Source organism: Hemiscyllium ocellatum, chromosome 3, assembly GCF_020745735.1.
Source record: "Hemiscyllium ocellatum isolate sHemOce1 chromosome 3, sHemOce1.pat.X.cur, whole genome shotgun sequence".
In the NCBI taxonomy this organism is placed as follows: domain Eukaryota; kingdom Metazoa; phylum Chordata; class Chondrichthyes; order Orectolobiformes; family Hemiscylliidae; genus Hemiscyllium; species Hemiscyllium ocellatum.
In genome coordinates, this window is record NC_083403.1 from 89,799,149 (window position 1) to 89,822,069 (window position 22,921).

The 22,921-nt window shown below is 41.3% G+C and overlaps 1 protein-coding gene across 2 annotated transcripts in view; it reads right to left on the reverse strand.

Moving 5' to 3' along the window:
* The window catches only part of si:ch211-243j20.2 (uridine-cytidine kinase-like 1), a 197,853-nt gene that overhangs the window by 149,056 nt on the left and 25,876 nt on the right, over positions 1-22,921 (reverse strand). Inside the window, exon 3 of one of the 2 annotated variants that reach the window (XM_060851760.1) lies at positions 17,271-17,377. The exons of the other annotated variant lie outside the window; for it this stretch is intronic. Within the exon in view, the coding sequence (XP_060707743.1) occupies positions 17,271-17,377 (107 nt within the window). The remainder of the gene's footprint in view (positions 1-17,270; positions 17,378-22,921) is intronic. 2 annotated transcript variants of the gene reach the window in all.

Sequence of the window (22,921 nt, forward strand, 5' to 3'; positions counted from 1 at the left end):
CCCTGGGAGGTTTCTCTTCGGAAGGTCGATGTGGACTTGTTGGGCCGAAGGGCTTGTTTCCACACTGTAGGGAATCAATCTAATGGCCTGCTTCCACACTGTAGGGATTCTATTTTATGAACTATAAAAGATGCATATGCTGGGACTTTTCCTGACTGTGTGGTTATGGAGGTCACAACGTCATCAGAAAGAACTCATGCTCGAAACACTGAGTTGCCTGCTCCTCAGATGCTGCCTGACCGGCTGTGCTTTTCCAGCAGCACAATTTTTGGCTTTGATCTCCAGCATCTGCAGTCCTGACTTTCTCCTTCATGTAGTTGAATTTTGTCAGGTAATTGGAAAAGCACAGGCAGTATAAAACACACACCTTTAATACCTATTTCTGCATTTGAGGAACTTTTTACAAGACTCTTATATGATTGTGTAGGACCCCTACCTAAAACAAAAAGTGGGAACCAGTATTTGGTAACAATAATGAATGTATCCAGCATATTTCTAGAAGCTGTTCCATTACACACCATCACTTCTAGAAAGGATTGTAGAGGAATTACTCAAATTTTTCATTAGATATAATCAGGTCAAGAGTCAAACTTCACAAGAAAAGTATTCAAGGAAGTTATGGATAGCTTGAAACAAAACAATTCAAATCTACTGTATACCATCCAGAATCACAGGGAGCACAAGAAAGGTGGCATCAGATATCAAGACCATGTCAAGACTTATAGTCAAGACTATCCAGATGATTGGGATAAAGGAATTCCCCTTGTACTTTTTGCCATCAGAATTGCACCAAATGAATTGACCAAATTCAGACCAACTGAATTAGTTTTTAGGCATGAAGACAGACGGCTAAAATTGATTAAAAGGAGAAATTGGTATGCTACAATTCAAAGCCAAAATATTTGGACTAAGTGTCAGATTTTAGGGAATGATTAAAAGAAAGCAAGGGAATTGGCTCGATAGCATTTAACAGCACAGGTTCAAAAGGAGATTGAACACATGCTCTAAGCTGACATAATTAAAGTGAGTTACAGTGACTGGAGCTCACTCATTGTAATGGTGCCAAAACCAGATGGCACCCAATGGTTATGTGTGGCCTATTGCAAAAATCAGTGCAGTCACAAAGACTGATGTAGATCTATATTGGTAAGACCACGTTGAAAAGTTGGGACCAGCAACTTATATTTCTAAGTTGGACTTGCTCATAGGATACTGGCAGATATCTTTGGCTTTCATTATGCCGAATGGACTGTACCAGTTTAAAGCTACAAAAAAAAAATGCACCAGCCACATTTCAAAGATTAACAAATAAGGTCATTTCCAGATTACCCAATTGTATTGTCTATATAGATGATCTGGTGATTTTTAGTCACATATAGAAGCAACATTTGATTAGATGGGTCAACGGGCCAAGGAGTAGCAGATGGAATATAATTTAGATAAATGCGAGGTGCTGCATTTTGGGAAAGCAAATCTTAGCAGGGCTTATACACTTAATGGTAAGATCCTAAGGAGTGTTGCTGAACAAAGAGACCTTGGAGTGCAGGTTCATAGCTCCTTGAAAGTAGAGTCGCTGGTAGATAGAACAGTGAAGGCATTTGGTATACTTTCTTTTCTTGGTCAGAGCATTGAGTATAGAATTGGGAGGCCATGTTGCGGTTGGACAGCCACTTTTGGAATATTGCGTGCAATTCTGATCTCCTTCTTAGTGGAAGGCTGTTGTGAAACTTGAAAGGGTTCAGAAAAGATTTATGAGAATGACAATAGGTGCAGGAGTAAGCCATTCTGCCCTTCGAGCCTGCACCACCATTCATTATGATCATGGCTGAGCATCCTCAATCAGTATCCTGTTCCTGCCTTATCTCCATAACCCTTGATTCCACTATCCTTGAGAGCTCTATCCAACTCTTTCTTAAATGAATCCAGAGACTGGGCCTCCACTGCCTTCTGGGGCAGAGCATTCCACACACCCACCACTCTCTGGGTGAAGATGTTTCTCCTCATCTCTGTCCTAAATGGCCTACCCCTTATTTTTAAGCTGTGTCCTCTGGTTTGGGACTCTCACATCAGCAGAGACATGTTTCCTGCCTCCAGTTGTCCAATCCTTTAATAATCTTATACGTCTCAATCAGATCCCCTCTCAATCTTCTAAACTCAGGGTATACAAGAGTTGAAAAATGTGGTGCTGGAAAAACACAGCAGGCCAGGCAACAACCAAGGAGCAGGAGAATTGACTTTTCAGGCATAAGCCCTTCTTCAGGAATGAAGGGCGGCTGTGTTTTTCCAGCACCACATTTTTTAACTCTGGTATTCCAGCATCTGCAGTCCTCACTTTCTCAAGGGTATACAAGCCCAGTCACTCCAATCTTTCAACGTAAGTTAGTCCTGCCATTCCAGGAATTGACCTCATGAACCTATGCTGCACTCCCTCAATAGCCAGAATGTCTTTCCTTGAATTTGGAGACCAGAACTGCATACAATATTCCAGGTGCGGTCTCACCAGGGTCCTGTACCTCTTTGCTTCTATACTCAATCCATCTTGTTATGAAGGCCAGCATGCTATTAGCTTTCTTCACTACCTGCATGTTGGCCTTCATTGACTGGTGTACAAGAACACTGAGACCTCTTTGTACTGCCCCTTTATCTAACTTGACTCCATTTAGGTAGTAATCTGCCTCCTGTTCTTGCCACCAAAGTGGATAACCATACATTTATCCACATTAAACTGCATCTGCCATGCATCTGTCCACTCATCTAACCTGTCCAGGTCACCCTGTAATCTCTTAACATCTTCCTCACATTTCACCCGGCAACCCAGCTTTGTATCAGCAGCAAATTTGCTAATGTTACTATTAATACCATCTTCTATATCATTAATATATTTTGTAAAAAGCTGCGGTCCCAGCACTGATCCCTGCGGTACCCCACTGGTCACCGCCTGCCATTCCGAAAGGGAGCCGTTTAGCACTACTCTTTGTTTCCTGTCAGCCAACCAATTTTCAATCCAAGTCAGTACTTTGCCCCCAATACCATGCGCTCTAATTTTGCTCACTAACCTCCTATGTGGGACTTTAACAAAGGCTTTCTGAAAGTCCAGGTACACTACGTCCACTGGCTCTCCCTTGTCCGTCTTCAGAGTTACATCCTCAAAAAATTCCAGAAGATTATCAAGCATGGTTTCCCCTTCATAAATCCATGCTGACTCTGACCTATCCTGTTACTGCTATCCAGATGTATTGTAATTTCATCCTTTATAATCGACTCCAGCATCTTTCCCACCACTGAGGTCAGACTAACTGGTCTATAACTTTCTCTCTCGCTCCTTTCTTAAGTGGTACAATATTAGCCACCCTCCAATGCACAGGAACTGATCCCGAATCTATCGAACTCTGGAAAATAATCACCAACACATCCACAATTTCTAGAGCCACCTCCTTCAGTACCCTGGGATGTACACCATCAGGGGCTTAATCAACCTTCAGACCTAACAGTCTCTCCAACGCCAATTCCTTGCAAATATAAATTCCCTTCAGTTCAGGTCCTTCAGCCACTGTTACCTCTAGGAGATTGCTTGCATCTTCCCCAGCGAACACAGATCTGAAGTAACAATTCAACTCTTCTGCCATTTCTTTGTTCTTGGTAATATATTCCCTGTTTTTGTTTTCAAGGGCCTAATTTTAGTCTTAACCATTTTTTTCCCTTTCACATACCTAAAAAAGCTTTTACTATCCTCCTTTATATTTTTGGCCAGTTTACCTTCGTACCTCATTTTTTCTCTGCATATGTTGCAAGGGTTGGAGGTTTTACACTATTGGGAGAGGTTGAATAGGATAGGGCTGTTTTCCCTCGAGTGTCAGAGGCGGAGGTCTATAAAGTCATGAGGGGCGTGGATAGGGTAAATAGACGAGGTCTTTTCCCTGGGGTAGGAGAGTTCAGAATTAGTGGGCATAGGTTTAGGGTGAAAGGGGAAAAGATATAAAAGAGACCTAAGGGGCAATTATTTCACACAGAGGGTGATGTCAAGTGGAATGGGCTGCCAGAGGAAGTAGTGGAGGCTAATACAATTGCAACATTTCAAAAGAATCTGGATGGGTATATGAATAAGGAGGACTTGGAGGGTGCTGACAGGTGGGACTAGAGTGGGTTGGGATATCTGGTCAGCAAGGGTCTGTTTCCATGCTAATTATCTTTATTGTTCGATTGACTTCGGGGAGCAGGCTTGATGATAAACCGGACTAAAAGCCCAAGTCACCTTCCTGGCGATGCTACTGGACATAGACAAATGGCCCCACGGGATACAAAAGCAAAGAGTATCAGCAACTCCCCACTTACATCTGCAAAAAGAGCAGTACCACAATTCCTGGGACTGAGTGGATTTTAATCAGAAATTTGCACCAAATTTTAGCAGTGTGGCTGCTCCACTCACTGAGCTTCTCAAGAAAGGGCAAGATGTTTCAGTGGAAGGCAGACGGTCAGAAGGCATTTGACAGACTGAAAGCTGTGTTAACTACTGCCCCAGTGTTAGCCACACCTAACTACACAAAGCTATTTAAAGGTGGCTATCAATGAGAGTGATGTAGGTGTTGGTGCCATGCTCTTACAGGAAGACAATGAGAAAATAGAAAGACCAATCGGGTATTTCTCCAGGAAACTGAACGTTCACCCGCAGAAATATTTGACAGTCGAAAAGGAGACTTTGAGCTTAGTATAGGTGTAACAACATTTCAATATTTAGGTTAGCTATAATGTCTCGGAGACAATCTGTCAGAGAAATTTGCCCAATAGGTTAGAGACCACAAAACACAGCTCGAAGGGAAACTGACAAACCATTTACTGCAAGCAATATCACTGGAGGAGAAAACAGACCAGCTGACACAGAACTGACAGTCTGCACAGAGAATTTGATTTCTTCTCCCAGAGCTGAGGCTGAGACCAGTTTTATAGTAATGCTGCACAATGACACTGATTGAGAAATGGGAAACTACAATGTTTCTGGAAATGGAGTAATTTAGTTGCAAGGATGTTAATTGGAAAACATTTATCTGATGAATGTCCTGTTCCTTCACACAATGCAACACCCAGACAGTACCATGGTTCCATTCATCTTCACAGGAAGGTGTTAAAGTCTTTTCTGAAGTGCTTCCATTATCCTGTGGTGCCTGTCTGTCTGTCCTGCTCTTTGTGTGGCTTTGGTGTTACTGGGCTTTGAGATCTCAGTCATTGTCCACGGGAGCTTAAAGCGCATTCCATTGTCTGCATGCTATCTGACCCAGTTCGTGAGTGCTCAGGAATTCTGGGTGTCCTGGTACAAGTTGGCCAATTTGCTTTTGTAGGCCTATCGTGGGTTAGCAAATCTTTTCCCACACAATCATATACAATGATCATAACCCATTGAAGCTTGTGTAGAAATTTACGATGGTTTAGATGGAGCTTATTGTTACAGCCATTCAATTTGAAAATGGTGCACGTGGCAAGACAAAAAAAAACATGATTGTGACGCATTGTTTCTCATCCAAGTTTCAACAGAGGCATTTGGTGTCAGGAATAAACGGACTGAAACAGAATGTAGTAGTGCATGTTTATCGTCACTGTAACGTATTGGGTGTTGTAGTGTATGAACAGTGCAGGATTAAGGGGCTTTAAAATGAAACCATCTTCGGATACTGACGGTTTTTCAGAAAGTGCGGAGCTGTGAGGATGTTGCTCCTTTAACAAGGTCAGGTTGTCCTCTTTATTTTAAAAAAAAAGAGGGGTTTGAGGGCCAATTTGATTATAGCTAACAAAACTCTTGCCTGACGCAGTATCTAAGATTTAAAGAAAACACTTGTACAATGAAGGCAGAGTGGGCAATTCTCCCAGGTTTGGTTGGATTTGAGCCAGCAGTCAGTTTTTTGAGCTACTGGTCAAAAACAGTTCCATGCTGATTCTCTCTCTGTCGCTCTGGCATCTCTCCTGTTTGTTTTCACGTTTTTTGCCAAGGGAACAATTATGGGAGATGTGGTAAGTATTTGGAACAGCATCACTAAGTTGTAATAGATTTGACTGGATTTTTAAATAGTTAAAAAGGTACTATACATTCTGTTCTCCTTTCTGACATGCTGCCTGCCTAAAATAAAATATTCCAACTCTCTGCTTTCTATTAGCTAAACTTCTATTAATGTCAATATGTTACCCATACACCATGAGCTTTTATTTTCTGCAATTTGATGTGGCACCTTATCACATCTTCTGAAATCTAAATATAATAAATCATTGGATTTCCCCTTTACTTGCAAGCAAAAGGACTGCGGTGAATTAATTTTTTATGACTTCCCTTTGACAAAACCATGCTAGCTTTATCATATTACCTTGCACTTTTCCAAGTTATAACTTCTTTAACAATAGCTTCTAACATTTTCTTTATGACAGATGTTATAGCTAGTCTGTAGTTTCCTGCTTTCTTCCCTTTTTGAATAAATGAATTAAATTAGCTATATTCCAATCTAAAAGAAACCATATCCCAATCTGATGAGTTTCGGAAAAATTAAAACCAATGCATCAATAATTTCATTAGCTTCTTTTAAGATCCTAGGATAAAATCAACCAGGACCTTGGCAACTTGCAGTTGCAACCATTTACCAACACCTCGAGTAATTGTAATTTTCTTGAGTTTTACCCTCCCTTTCAATTATATGATATCTGACATGTTCTTATGCACTTCTTCAGCATGTCTAATGCAACTTGAAGCCTCTGTATCCTCCTCACAACTCAGATTTCCACCAAGTTTATGTCATTTGCATCTTGAAAATATGACTACTGGCCACCACATACAAATCATTGATAAAGTACTGATCCTTGTGGTACCTCATTGGTCACAGCCTACCAACCTACAAAATGATCTATTTATTCCTATTTCACTTTCCGCTTTCTGTCTATTAAAAATCCTTGATCACGATAAGTGTATTGCCCTCCAATGCCATAAATTTTAATTATGTTCAAAGCTCCTCTGGTGGGGATATCAAAAGACAGCCGGAAATCCAATACACCACATCCATGGATTCTCCCTTATTGATTCTGCTAGTAACATCTTCTAAAAATGCTATATCAGGTTTGTTTAACATTATTTCCCTTCATAAATCCATGTTGACTCTGCCCAATGATTTTCTAACAACTTTGAATTCGTGATAGCTTTATTTATCATTATATACTCAAATGAGTAGAGGTTGTTCTGCTATATCACACGTTTCACCAACACAAATTGGCTATAAAAGCGAAATACAAATAACATCCAGAATTTGTCAAATGTGAATTTTCTACTGAACAGGTATCACAATTTTGTTTTAGTGACCTTCTACAGCGCAATTTTCTTAAGTAGATTTCTATAGCGCGAGGTTGCAATGGAACGCAACTGTCACATTACAGCAGAACAACATGTAGAGTGAAAAGTTTTAGGGTGTAGGTTTGCTTGCTGAGCTGTAGGAGCGAAAAGTTTATAAAATCGCCACTTGTTGTACAATCCTGGGTATAAAAAGATACCTAGGTACAAATAAATGCTTAAATTCCTAGGGATAAAAACCATTGAAAAGATAAATAAAATAAGTCCAGCATTTCAGATCATAAGAATAAATTAGAAAAATAAGGAAATTAAAAACTTCAGAATAAACTGGAGACTGCTCAGTTGCTTGTTGAAAATTGAGAAGCAAATTTGCAAAGTGATCTCAGTTATCTGTAACAATAATAGGATGGTAATGGTTGGGGATTTAACTTTCCAAACATTGGCTGGAACTGCTACAGTGTTAATTAATCACTTGGATGGAAATAAATTAGTTCAGTGTGTACAAGAAAATGGTCCAATTCAGTATGTGGACGTATCTACTAGAGAAGGAGCAAAACATGACCTCCTCTTGGGAAATAAGTAAGCTCAGTCACTTACCCTGTCACTGGGGGAAGCACTGTGGGGTCAGTGATCATAATTCTATTGGTTTTAAAACAGTGATAGAAAAGCATAGATCTGATCTAAAATTTAATGTTCTAAATTGAAAGAACGCCAATTTTGACATTTTCAGGCAAGAACTTTCAAAACCTGATTAGGGATGGATATTCACAGGCAAAGGGACGGCTGCAATGCTAGAAGCCTTCAAAAATTAGATAATGAGAAACAGGAGAAAGTATGCTCCTGTAAGGACGAAGGGCAAGGCTGTTGGTGTAGGGACAACAGGGATCAAATGAATTCCCAGGAGAGTAAAAGGGCAGTAGGAACATACCCAAGAGAAAAATCAAGGGAGCAAAAAGAGGACAAGAATGCTTTGACAAATACGGTAAAAAAGGAGATTCCAAACAGATTCTACAAATACATTAAGGACAATAAAGGGTAACTAGAGAAAGAATAGAGACCCTTAAAGATCAGCAAGGCCATGTATGGGTGGAACCGCAGTTGATGGGTGAGATACAAATGAGTTTATTTACAGTGTTTACGATGGACAAGGATATGGAAGGTAGAGAACTTGAAGGGGGGGGGGGGGGGAAAAAGTGATATCGTGAAAAGTGTCCATAATACAGGGGTGGTGGTGTTGGATGTCTTAAAAAGCATAAAGGTGCATAAATCCCCAGGACCTGATCAGGACCCTTGGACTCTGTGGGAAGCTAGGGAAGCGATTATTGGGGCCCTTGCAGGGATATTTGTATCACAGACAGCCATGGGCAAGGTGCCAGAAGACTGGAGGTTGGCTAATGTGGTGCCATTATTCAAGAAAAGGTGGTTAGGAAAAGTCAGAGAACTATAGACCAGCAAGCCTGACATCACGGTGGGCAAGTTGCTGGAAGGAATTCTCAGGAACAGGATTCATGTGTATTTGAAATAGTAAGAACCGATTAGGGATAATCAACATGGCTTTGTTAGTGGGTAATTGTGTCTCACTAACTTGATTGTAATTCTTTTTGTCACTTCTTCAAAAAAATAATGAAAGCAGAGTGATGAATATTGTCCATATGGACTTCAGTAAGGCATTTGACAAGATTCCTCATGGTAGACTGGTTAACAAGGTTAGATCAGATGGAATATATAGAGAGCATCAGCATACATGACTGGCTCAAAGGTGGGACACAGAGGATGGTGATGGAGGATTGCTTTTCAGATTGGAGGCCTGCGACCAGTGGTGTTCCACAAGGATCAGTGCTGGGTCCAACACTTTTTGTCATTTATACACTTGACCTGGATGTGAATATCAGAGGTATGATTAATAAGTTTACAGATGATACCAAAATCGGTGGTGTAGTGGACAGCCAAAGTTATCACAGACTACAATGAGACTACAGTGATCAGATGGACCAATGGGCTGAGGAGTGGCAGATAGAATTTAATTTAGATAAACGAGATGCTACATGTTGATAGGGCAATTCAAGGCAGGACTTCATGGTAAGCTGCCGGGGAATGTTGCTGAACAAAAACAAAAACACCTTGAAGTGCAGGTTCCTTTATTGGTCTTTTATTGAAGTGCTAGCCCTTATTGGTCAGGGGTCGGGAGGTCATGTTGCAGCTGTACAGGGCATAGGTTAGGCCACTTTTGGAATACAAGTAATTAAGATTAATGCGTGTTTCGTCAATCTGAATTGGCAATGATGTAATTGATGAATTGTGGACACTGTTCGGATAATGCAAAGTTTCTATTGAACACGTATAGCAATTTTCTATCGCTTGAGATTGCAGAGGAACACAACTGTCACAATATGCCAGAACACCCTGTACTGCATTCAATCTTGGTCTCCCTGCAATATAAAGAATGTAGTGAAACTTGAAAGGGCTCAGAAAAGACTTACAAGGATATTGCCAGAGCTGGAGGGTTTGAGCTGTAGGGAGAGACTAAATAGCCTGAGGGCTGATCTTCTAGAAGTTTAAGATTATGTGTGTGATGGATTGGATGAATAGTCAAGATCTTTTCACCAGGGTTGGCAAGTCCACAATTGGAGGCATAGATTTAAAGGTGAGCGGAGAAAGACTTAAAAGGGACATACACGTCACCTGCTGTGAATTGAACTGCAAGAGGAAGTGGAGGAGGCTGGTACAATTACAACATTTAAAAAAGGGATGTGGATGGATAGATGGGTAGGAAGGATGTAGAAGGAGGAGGGCCAAATGCTGGCAAATAGGACTAGATTAAATTAATATATCTGGTCAGCATGGACATATTGGATTGAAAGATCCATTTCCATGCTGTACACCTCAATGATTCCATAACAGTCCTTCCAACCCATGTCAGCACCTAGCATTTAGTCAGATTCCTGAAGAAGGGCTTATGCCCGAAACGTCGAATCTCCTGTTCCTTGGATGCTGCCTGACCTGCTGCGCTTTTCCAGCAACACATTTTCAGCTCTGATCTCCAGCATCTGCAGACCTCACTTTCTCCTAGCATTTAGTCAGCACTAGGCCTTGACTCCAGACTATGTCGGGCTTCACCTCAAGGCCAGGAGACTGCCTTGGAATCAGAGTCCAAAAGTCCATGCTAACGACATGCTGGGCTCAAAGAACACCGCACCAATCCACACAGAGACTGCCACACCCAGTCCATGCTGAATCTGAGTGCTCAGAACATTGCTGAGAAAAAAAAAAGGGAAAAAAAAAACGAAACAAGAAAAAAAAAGATTTAAAAGTAAATGGAAGGAGTGGACAAGCTTTGACTCTGCCATCAATTTGGACCGGAATATCCAATAATCACATACTTTATAACAGATTTGAGTAATTTCCTAGTCATTGATGTGAGGGTAAGAAGATTTGTAAGTTCCACGATTTCTCTCGCCTGCTTTCTTAAGCAATGGAGGTGATGTTTATAACCTTCTGATCTGCAGAATTAATTGATTATCTTCTTACAAAATTCTATGTATTCACCATCTCTGAAGTCAACTATTCCTCCACTTTATGGGACAGGTCATAAGGTCTAGAGGATTTGTCAATTTTCGGTCCATTCACTTGATCAATAATACCATTTGTAACTAATACTACTTTTTAGCTCCAAACTTTCACTAGACCCTCAGATCTTAATTATTTCAAGAATACCTGAGTTTTCCTCAGTCAAAACAGTATCTATGCACAAAGTACTTAAGTTTCTCTGCCACTCAGAACATTACAGCGCAGTACAGGCCCTTTGGCCTTCGATGTTGCACCCACCTGTGAAACCAATCTGAAGCCCATCTAACCATTTCATCCATATGTCTAACCAAGGACCATTTAAATGTGCTTAAAAGTTGGTGACACTACTAGTGTTGCAGACTGTGTAACACGCCTTTACTACTCTGAGTAAAGAAACTACCTCTGACATCTGTCTTATATCTATCACGACTCAATTTAAAACTATGCCCCCTCGTGCTGACATCACCATCTGAGGAAAAAGGCTCTTACTGTCCACCCTATCTAACATTCTGATCGTCATATAGGTCTCAGTTAAGTCACCTGTCAACCTTCTTCTCAAACAAAAACAACCTCAAATGCCTCAGCCTTTCCTCATAAGACCATCGTCCATTCCAGGCAATGTCCTGGTAAATCTCCTCTGAACCCTCTTCAAAGCTTCCACATCCTTTCTATAATGCAGTGACCAGAGATATACACAATACTCGAAGTGCTGCCACACCAGAGTTTTGTACAGCTGCAGCATAACCCCATTGTTCCAAAAATCAATCCCTCGACTAATAAAAGCTAACACACCGTATGCCTTCTTAACAACCTTGTCAACCTGGGTGGCAACTTTCAGGGACCTATGTACATGGATACAGAGATCCCTCTGTTCATCTACACCACCAAGAATTTTACCATTAGTCCTCTTGCATTCTTCTTGCTCCTTCCAAAGTTAATCACTTCACACTTTTCTGCATTAAACTCTATTTGCCACCTCTCAGCCCAGCTCTGCAGCTTATCGATGTCCCTCTGTCACCTGCAACATTCTTTGGCACTATCCACAACTCTGCCAACCTTTGTGTCATCTGCAAATTTAATAACTAATCTTTCTATGCCCTCATCCAGGTCATTTATAAAAATGACAAACAGCAGTGGCCCCAAAACAGATCCTTGTGGTACACTATTAGCAACTGAACTCCAGGATGATCATTTCCCATTAACCACCACCCTCTCTTCTTTCAGCTAGCCAAGTTTTGATCCAAACTGATAAACTACCCTCAATCCCATGCCTCCATATTTTGTGCAATAGTCTACCATGAGGAACTTTATCAAACACCTTACTGAAATCCAGATCAACCGCTATCCACCTGTTCAGTCACCTTCTCAAAGAATATCTAAGGTTTGTGAAGCACAACTTACACTTCACAATACCATAGTGATTATCCCTAATCAACTTATTCATTTCTAGATGATTATAAATCCTATCTCATAACTTTTTCCAACACTTTACACAAAACCAAAAGTAAGGTTCCCTGGCCTATAAGTACCCGGGCTGTCTCTATTCCCCTTTCTGAAGGAGGGAACAACATTTGCTATCCTCTAGTCTTCTGGCATTATTCTTGTAGACAATGATGACAAAAAGATCAAAGCCAAAGGCTCTGCAATCTTCTCCCTGCCTTCCCAGAGAATCACAGGGTAAAATCACATCCAGCCCAGGGGACTTCTATATTTTCACGCTTTCCAGAATTGCTAATACCTCCTCGTGAACTGCAAACCCATCTAGTCTAGTAGCCTGTAGCTCAGTATTCGTCTAGACAACACTTTTTTCCAGTGTGAATACTGACGAAAAATATTCATTTAGCGTTTCCCTTATCTCCACTGACTCCTTGCACAACTTCGCAATAGTGTCTTTGACTCTAATCTTACTCTCGTCATTCTTTTATTCCTGATATACCTATAAAAGCCTTAGTGTTTTCCCTGATCCTAAGCGCCAACAACCTTCTTCATCTTGACAAGAGATTCAAGTTCCTTAGTAAGCCACAGCTCCTGCGCTCAACAACATCCTCCTTGCCTGACAGGTACATACTCTTCAAGGACCCGCAGTAGCTGTTCTTTGAATAAAGCTCCATATTTCAATTACGCCCATCCTCTGCAGTTTCTTCCCCATCCTATGCATCCTAAATCCTGCACAATCGCATCATAATTGCTTTTACCCCATCTATAACTCTTGGCCTGCATTGTATACCTACCACTTTCCATTGCTAAAGTAAATATAACCGAATTATCACCAAAACTCCTCACCTACCTGCAAATCCAACACCTGGCCAGGTTCATTACTAAATACCAAATTCAATGTGGCCTTGCCCCTAGTTGGCCTGTCAGAAAACCCTCCTGCACGCATTCAACAAAAATTGACCCAGCTAAAATACTTCAACTATCGTATTTCCAGTCAATAGTTGCAAAATTAAAGCGCCCCATAACAACGACCCTGTTGCTATTGCTCGTTTCCAGAATCATCTTTGCTATCCTTTCCTCTACATCTCTGGAACTATTTCGAGGCCAATGAAAAACTCCCAACAGGGTGACCACTCCTTTCCTGTTTCTAACCTCAGCCGTCGAGTCCTCAAATGTCTTTTCTGCAACCATAACACTGTCCTTGACTAACAATGGCACTGCCGCATTCCACCTACCCCCAACCTTTTACCATCTTCTGTTCTTACTGAAACATCTAAATCCTGGAACCTGCAACAACCAAGCCCATTCCTGTCCTATCTGTAATATCGAAATCCCAGGTACCAACCCAGGCAGCAAGTTCACCCAGCTTATTCCAGATGCTCCTGGCGTTGAAATAGATATATTTCAAATCATCTTTCTGGTTGTCACTGCCCTCATGTGACCTTGAAATCCTATTTGAGACCTCACTACTCTCAACCTCCTGTATATTTCAACTACAACTTGGGTTCCCATCCCCCTGCTGAATTAGTTTAAACCCATCCAGAGAGCTTTAGCAAATTTTTCCCCTAGGATACTGGCACCCCTCTGGTTCAGGTGAAGACCATCCATTTATAGAGGTCCCATCTATCCCAGAAACAGCCCCAATTATCCAGGAATCCAACGCCCTCACTTCTGCACCATCCCTGCAGCTACGTGTTCAACTGGACGCAGGTTTGCTCATTCAGCTGGAAGGTTCATTTCCAGAAGTTTCGTCACCCTACTAGGTAACATCTTCAGTGGGCCTCCGGGCGAACCTATATCCAGAACCTCAACCTGAGCTACAAATCTTCTCAAACTCGCCACGTGTTCAACTCCTCTCTCCCCATATTTCTCGCCTCACTAGCAGGTGCAATAAACCAGAGGTAACAATTGTGTTTGTCCTAGCTCCAAGCTTCCACCCTAGCTCCTTGAATTTCTGCCTTAAATCCCATCTCTCTTCCTACTTATGTCATTGGTGCCTATGTGGACCACAACTTGGGGCTGCCCTCCCTCCCCTCAAGGATCCCGAAAACACGATCAGAGCCATCACGAACCCTGACACCTGGGAGGCAATACACCAAGCGGGAGTCTCTGTCGTTCCCACAGAACCTTCTTCTATCTGTCCCCCTAACTATGGAGTCTCCAATGACTAATGCTCTGCTCCTCTTTCCCCTCCCCTTCTGAGCAACAGGGACAGAATCTGTGCCAGAGACCTGTTCCCCATTGCTTAGCCCTGGTAACTCATTCCCCCCACCCACAACCCCCAACAGTATCTAAAATGATATACTTGTTTTTGAGAGGAATGGCCACAGGGATCATAGCGCTGCCTGCCAGTTCCCTTTCCATCCTCCTATGGTAGCCTATCTACCATCTCTTGTACCAGAGCTCTGTACCCCCTCTGCCTCCCAAACGATCTGAAGTTCATCCAGCTTCCACTCCAGTTCCAATTCCCTAATGCAATTTTTGAGGAGCTGAAGTTGTGTGTATTTCCCCCGGATGCAGTCAAGCAGGGACACTAGTGATGAGCCTTACCTCCCACAATCTGCAGGAGGAACATTCAATTGCCCTAACCTCCATTCCCACTATTCTAAATTTCCAATGAGACTGCTAAAAACTTAAAAAAAAATAAAACTAGCACACTTACCAATCCAGCACACAGAAACATTTTTTTGGTTAGAGGGTGGGTGGGAGACACTACCCGAGTAGTGTTTTGGGTAAAGCAACTGCCCAAATATAAAGTCACACTTACCCAGCAATCTCGTGTCTGCTCCTGCTCAGCATGCACTCTGCCTATACAGGAGGTAAGTTTATATATTTTAAAATTTGCCTTCCTGTCAGGCCTCTGGTCCTCGCTGTCACTCCTTCCACTTCAATTACTGAAGAAATGAAGACCGCTGAACCCTGAGGTAAGTTCATTTCTTATTAGAAATTCTCCTGTCTCTGCCTGTAATGGGTCCACATTTGGCTGCACTAGTCTTGCTTCATGAATACCCATAACATGATTTCACAAGCCATTTCTTGCTATTTTAGACTCATTCTGTTCTTTCTCTTTAACAACTTCATGTCCTTTGTTGCTACATTCTGAAATTCTCCCAATGCTCAAGCATACAACTCGATCGACCTCCTCCTAGTTGTGCCTCCTTCACTCGTCTTGCGGGTATTTTTGACCTAAAGAAATGTACATTCACTGTTCTTCTGAATTCCAATGAGTACAAGAGTCACACATTATTGCAACATACAAAATTGTTAAGGGGACTTTGACAATGTGTATTCAGAGAAATGGCTTTCCCTTGCGGGAAAGTCTAGGACAAGGCGGCATGATCTACAAATAAGGCATTGCCCTTTAAAAGGTGGAATTTCTTCTCTCAGAGGGTAGTGAATTGTGGAATTCTTAAATGCAGAGCGCTGTGGAGGTTTGGTTATTAAAATCTGTCTCTCAGCCTCGAATCAGTACGGGAATCAAAGAGATAATACAACGAAAGAACTATGGATGTTGAAAATTTGAAACAAAAAATGTAGTGCTGGAAAAACTCTGTTCTCGTGAAGGACCATGGGGCTCAAAACATTAACTCTGGTTTCCTCCCCATGAGGGAATCAAATGTTATAATGAAAAGGCAGAAAAGTGGAGATAACTGCATGAGTGATTCTGTCTCTCAGTGTGTTAACTAGCTCCTTAAATTCTATATTCAGAACCTCATCCCTCTTTTGTACCTAAGTTGTTAGCGCTAATGTTGACCATTACCACTCACTCTTGACTCTTCCATTAAAAAAAATGTTCTGCAGCCAATTTATGATATCTGAGCTTGGCACCAGTGAGGCACCATACTATCGTTGAGTCACATTTATAGCCACAAATGCCCACTGGTTTCCTATCAAATCTACCATTATTGTAAATCCAGTGTTCTTCACTCTCCCATCCCAAATCCCACCTGTACAGCTTAGGCAACTGTGTCGCAAACTTGTCTCTCATTACATTCTTCTAAAGAAGCACGATCGTCACAATGTCCAAAATTATACTTTTTTGTTTGCAAACCCAGTGTTCCAGAGCTGTAGCAGAACGAGTAGCTCAATACTCTCTCTCCTAGATAAGTGTAGGCCCAAGCCCTGCTCTCTGTTCATATCCTCTTTGCTTACGGGATATTTCCTTGCAGCTCTGCTTTCTCTCGTTAGTATCTCTCCAATGCTTATTCCATGGCTATTTGCAACATAAAATTAGTAGAACTTCAGTAGTGTGGAAGCAGGCTAAAGGCAGATTATAAGGACTCCCATTGGGGTGAATGCCTGCAAAGTGTCTCTACTTGTACTGGACATAGAAATTGTGCTGCATATAAAATGAAGGAGGATCTCATCCTGTAGTTTCATTCAGCAGGGAGTAGGCATAGCAGTCTCAAGATATTCTTCTCCCTTTATAAGCAATAGATAGAGGTTTTTGAATTCCATCAAAAAGGCCTGAACAAACTAACGTTGCATTTATTGCAGACCGAATTGACCTACATCAATAACTCACTTTCCTCTCCTATTCAAAAAGGTTCTGGAATAGGTCAGGGATGCAAGCACACCATATAAGAAGTGATCAACCAACTACATTCAGACACAACTAATGACTTGGATTGGCTACTGCAGAAAAAAAGTTATCAATGCAGCAGTGTGGCTAAATTAAAAAATTCTGACACTAACATAATTTTAGATCTAGGAAAATGCAGAAACAAAAGATGGAAAAATGAGATGTCCATTGAAGGCAATCGATTTTTGTCACAAAATTCGTGGAATTTTCACTCTTCTATTTGTCATTTCACTGAAGACATTTACATCAGCATAAAAATAGCAAAGCAAAATATTTAATGATTATAATATCCCACATTAAAATTTCAAAGCTTTAAATAATTACATAGAGCACATTCAATATAAACCATTGGAAGCAAAGTTATGCTACCTTATAGAAGGAATCCATAGAAAGCAGCACCACCCAAGGAACATCTAAGGCTTCAATGATCTTGTTAGCTACAGTGGTTTTGCCTGAAGAACTACCTCCACACAAACCTAGAAAGAAAGAAAGATTGGCTGTAAGCAGATGAGGAGGTCGACAAACTGAGAAGGAGGGAGCAACAAAGCAAAAGAAGTGAGGAGTGAGTGTCATGCATGCATTATGAACCAAAGAAATGACATTTCAACTGAAGGTTAGGAAGTTTCCTTTAAAAGGTGGGTATGTGTCTGTGATAGGGAGCCAGCACTGCATCTTTCCAATCAGGGAATAGAATTGCAAGAGAGGGGTATATACTTGTGGAGAGCAAAACTGGTTGTTGGGTTTGGGGACACATGGACATTTTTAGTAAAAGGTGGGAATAAATTATATGGTTTCTTTTGTTTCCTTGTCCAATGTATGGCCAAACCACAAATTACAGCTCGCCTTCATTAGCTGGGGCATGATATATAGGAGCAGTGATGTCTTGTTTTATAAAATTGCAACATTGGTCCAGCCACAGATGGAATACAGTGTGCTGTTGTGGTGACCACATTTTGTGAGAAACAGAGAGTGAGAGAGACAGACAGAGACAGAGTAAGAGAGACAGAGCAGAGGAGGCGGAGAGGGGAATCCAACTGGACTATAGAAATTTATGTGAGGCATAGATAGGATAGATAATAAGAATCTTTTCCCCATGGCAGACGTGTCTAAGACCAGAGGGTATAACTTTAAAAGAGAGGGGTAAATCATTTACATGGGATCAGAGGACAACTTTATCTCACTCAGAGGGTGGTAGAACTAATCAATGTGCTATGGGTGGTGGAGGCAGGTATTCTGGCAATACTCAAGAAGCATCTGGACAAGCATTGAAACTGCAAGGACAGAGTAAGCTGTGGACCAAGTGCGGGTAAATAATAAAAAGTATAGTTTAGTGTTTGTTGGTTACCATAGACATGGTGAACAAAAGGGCCTGTTTATGTGCTGGGTGACTCTATGCCTCTTAAAAATGTTCAGTTGAAACACTTATATTTCCCTATAAGTTATTTATTTACGAATCAATTGCTACTTTTTAACAGAATATCCTTTTCTTTGCTCTATAATCTAAAGATAATTTACAGCTCTCCCTTATCTCCCTTTATCCAATATCTACATCATCACGATGTCTACTAAGGAAACACAAGTAGTTCAAAGACATATATCTTGATTGAGTCAAAGTTTAAAGGCATGCAACAGGCATACTACAGTGAAGATCACATGCGTTGTGTAAGAGAAAAGAGAATCCCACAGTACCTAATTAGTATCATACAATATGGCCATTAGAACTGAAGCAACATTATTCAATGCATCTCAGAGGCAAAGACTTGGGCAAATAGTTAGATATAACAAAAACACTGATCCAATTTGCAAGTAACATAATAGGAGGCAGACTAGTTTAATGCAGGGATGTGTGAGGTTATCTACTTGGAATTTAAAGATATATTAGAACACTAAAGTTTTGACTGGGAACAATAAACCAACGTAAAAGGCTAATTAATTGTTGGCCTTCACCTCAGGAGGCAGAAATAAAAAAAGGGTTAGAAATTATATTACAGTAGTCAGACCACATCTGTAACATTGTGATCTGTTTTCGAGAAAGACATATTAGCTTTGAAGGTGGTGCAGCATAGACTGATCTGAATGATGGGACTAAAATGGTTCAATTGGAAAGAAACGTTACATGGACCAGATTTATATTCCCTGGTGATAGCAAATCAAGCAGTAAGCTTGTTTAAGACGATTAAAAGGTTTGGAAAGGCAAGAGTGCAAAACTGGCCTCATGTAGTGGTAGGGTTAGGAGGTCTGGGTTAGTCCCACCTATCCAGAGCTATGTTATATTCTGAACAGGCTGATTAGAAATTATCTAGACTGCAAAATGATTGCTGCATGCACAGCAAGTCCAGAACAAAAGAAACAGACAAAACATTGAAATTAAAGCCAAGTAATTCTGGGGTTGTGTCAGGAAGCACTACTTCATACAATTGGAAGCCGTGTCTGACTTTAGTTGTGGGTAAATTGTTGGAGCTGAAAATGTGTTGCTGGAAAAGCGCAGCAGGTCAGGCAGCATCCAAGGAACAGGAGATTCGACGTTTCGGACATAAGCCCTTCCTGAAGAAGGGCTTATGCCCGAAACGTCGAATCTCCTGTTCCTTGGATGCTGCCTGACCTGCTGCGCTTTTCCAGCAACACATTTTCAGCTCTGATCTCCAGCATCTGCAGACCTCACTTTCTCCGGTAAATTGTTGGAGGTGATTTTATGAAAGGTAGGATTCATAGACATTTAGAGAGGCAAAAATTGATAGGGGATAGTTAGCTTGGTTTTGTGGGAGAAAAATAGTTTCTTACAAACTTGACTGAGTTTTTGGAGGAAGTTACAAAAAAGATGAGAGCAGACCAGTAGACGTTGTACTTGGCCTTTAGTAAAGTCTTTGACAAGGTTCTGCATTATAGAAGTCCATCAATTTATGTCACATGGGATTCAAAGAGAGTTTGCCAATCGGATTCACATTTGGCTTAACAGCAGGAGACAAAAAAAAATGGTGGTGGAGGGTTATTTTTCAACCTGGAGGCCTACTACCAATAGTGACCCAGGCACTGGTTCTGGGTTCTTTATTTGTCATTTATGTAATTGATCTAGATGAGAATATAGAAGGCATGGTTACTAAGTTTACAGATGACACCAAAATTGGTGGCATAGTAGACAGTGAAGAAACTTTTCGAAGATTACAAAGGATCTTGGTCAAATAGGTCACTGGGCTGAAAAACAGCAGATGAAGTTCAATCTGGATAAATGCGAGGTATTACATTTTTGTACAACAAACAGGGACAGGACTTATACAATTAATGGTAAGGCCTTTGGGTAGTGTTATAGACCAGAGGGATCTAGGAGTTCAGGCACATAATCCTTTGAAGTTTCTGTCACAGAGGGAGTGATTAAAGAGGCATTTAGCACGCTTGCCTTAATTGCTCAGTCCTTTGAGAACAGGTGTTGGGAAGCCATGTTGAGGTTGTACTAGAAATTGGCGAGGCCTCGTCTTGAATACTGTGTCCAGTTCTCGATGTCCTGTTATATGAAGGATATTATTAAGCTGGAGAGGGTTCAGAAGAAATGTACCAGATTGTTGTCAGACATGGAAAGCTCGAGTCATAAAAAAAAGGCTGTATAGGTTAGGACTTTTATCACTAGAGCGGAGGAGGTCGAGAGGTGACACTCAGGTCATAAGAATAGACAGGCTTCATGGTAGGTGCCTTTTCCCTTAGAATGGAAGGATTACAAGACAAAATTTAAGGTGGGATGAACAATACAAAAAAAAGACATAAGGGGCTTTTTTTCTTAAAAACACAAAAGTGTGGTTCGCATGTGGAATGATCGTCCTGGGAAAGTGATAGATGCAGGTATTGTTACAATGTTTAAAACACATTTGGATAAGTACATGAATAGTAAAAGGTTTGGAGAGATATGGATCAAGGATTGGTAGGTCGGACTAGTTTAGTTTGGAATTTTGTTCAGCATGGACAAGGAAGACCAAAAGGGCTTGTTTCCATGCTGTACAACTCCTATGACTCTGTCATGAGTCCTGACCACGGAGACAGGCCCTTTGGCCCAAACTGGCCAAAGTGTCCTATAACCGAATTTCCCTGCACTTCTACCCCTTTCCTAAACATTTATTTGTATATGCCTTTTAAATGTTGTTAATGTACCAACCTCAACCACTGAAAGCTCATTCCTTTTACTCTGTAAAAGGCTGCCCCTCAGAAAATAAAAAGGAACCTTTCTCCTCTAACCTTAAACTGATGCCCTCTAGTCCTCAATTTCCCAACTTTGAGAAAAATATTCACCCTATCCATACCACTCTTATACACCTTATTCTCCTAAGGTCTAAAGAAAGAGGTCCTAGCTTGTCCAACCTCTCCCTATAACTCAGACCATTGAATCCTGGCAACATCCTTGTAAATTTCTTCTGTACACTTTCCAGTTTAATAACATCCTTCCTACAGTTTTGGTCACCTTGCTGAACACAATACTCCAAGTGCAGCCACACCAATGTTCTGTACAGCTGTAACAATTTCCCAACGTCTATGCTCAGTGCCCTAACTGATGAAGGCCAGTGCCAAAAGCCTTCCTCATTGCCCTGTCTCTGTGACTCCACTTTCAGAGAACTGGTGAACCTGAAATCCAAGGTCCTATTCCACTACACTCCTTAAGGCCTTAACTCCACTCACCATGAAACTCCTACCTTGATTTGGACTTTGCCAAATACAAGACCTCACACTTATCGATATTAGATTAGATTACCTACAGTGTGGAAACAGGCCTTTTGGCCCTCCAAGTCCACACTGACCCTCTGAAGAGTAACCTACCCAGACCCATTCCCTGTATTTACCCCCGATTAATGCACCTAACACTATGGGCAACTTAGCTCTGCCAACTCACCTGCACAGATTTGGATTGTGGGAGGAAACCCACACAGACACGGGGAGAACGTGCAAACTCCACACAGACAGTGACCCGAGGCTAGAATCGAAACAGGGTCCCTGGCACTGAGGAAGCAATGCTAACCAGTGAGCCACCGCACTGATCTATTAAACTCAATGTGCAAATTCTCAGCCAACTTCCTCAGCTGATCAAGATCCTGCTGTAATTTCTGATAGCCAGTATCATGGACAGAGAGAAAGGTTACTTTAGTGTCATCTGCAAACTTATTAATCATCCAAGTCATTGATATAGATAACAAACAGTAAAGGGCCAGCACTGACTCCAGGCATTCACTAGTCACAGGCCTCCAGTCTAACAAGCATCCTTCCTCTATTACCCTCTGCTTCCTAAAATCAAACCAATTTGTATCCAATTTGCCAGCTCCATGTAATCTAACCTTCTAGAGCTGCCTACCATGTGAAACCTTGTCAAAGGCCGTACTGAAATCCACACAGACTAAGTCTACCACCCTGCCCTCATCAACCTCCCTGGTCACTTCATGTCCCTCAAATGTGTGTGGGAGGTCTTTGATCCATGCGGACTACTCCCAATCAAACCCGGTCTTTCCAAATGCATGCATACCTTAACTCTCAATTTTTTCATCCAACTTACCTACCAAAGATGTTAGGCTTCCTGGTCTATAGTTCCCAGGCTTTTCTTTGCAACCCTTCTTAAGTAAGGGCACAACAGTCACTATACTCCAGTTGAGCAGGACCTCACCTAAGGCTAACAATAATGCAAAATATCAGCCAGGCCCCCCCATTTTTTTAAAAATCTAGCCAGTTGCAGTACTCTTGGATATATCTGGTTAGGACCAAGAGATTTATCCACCTTCATAGTGTAACAATATGGCTGAGAACCTTTCTGTTAATGAAACCAAACACTCAGAAAAAGCTCACCTTGTCTTAATCTGCTAAAATGGGTGACAGAATTCCCAAATTCTACTATTTAAAGACAACAACTTCAATTTATTCTCTAAAAATGAACATTAAACAACAATTCACAACTCTAAGCCCCCTTTCTCAATGTCTGACAGGAGAAATCATGCGACTAGCCAAGAAGAAAAGGGAAGCATACGTAAGGTCCAGGCAGCTAAGAACAGAACAGG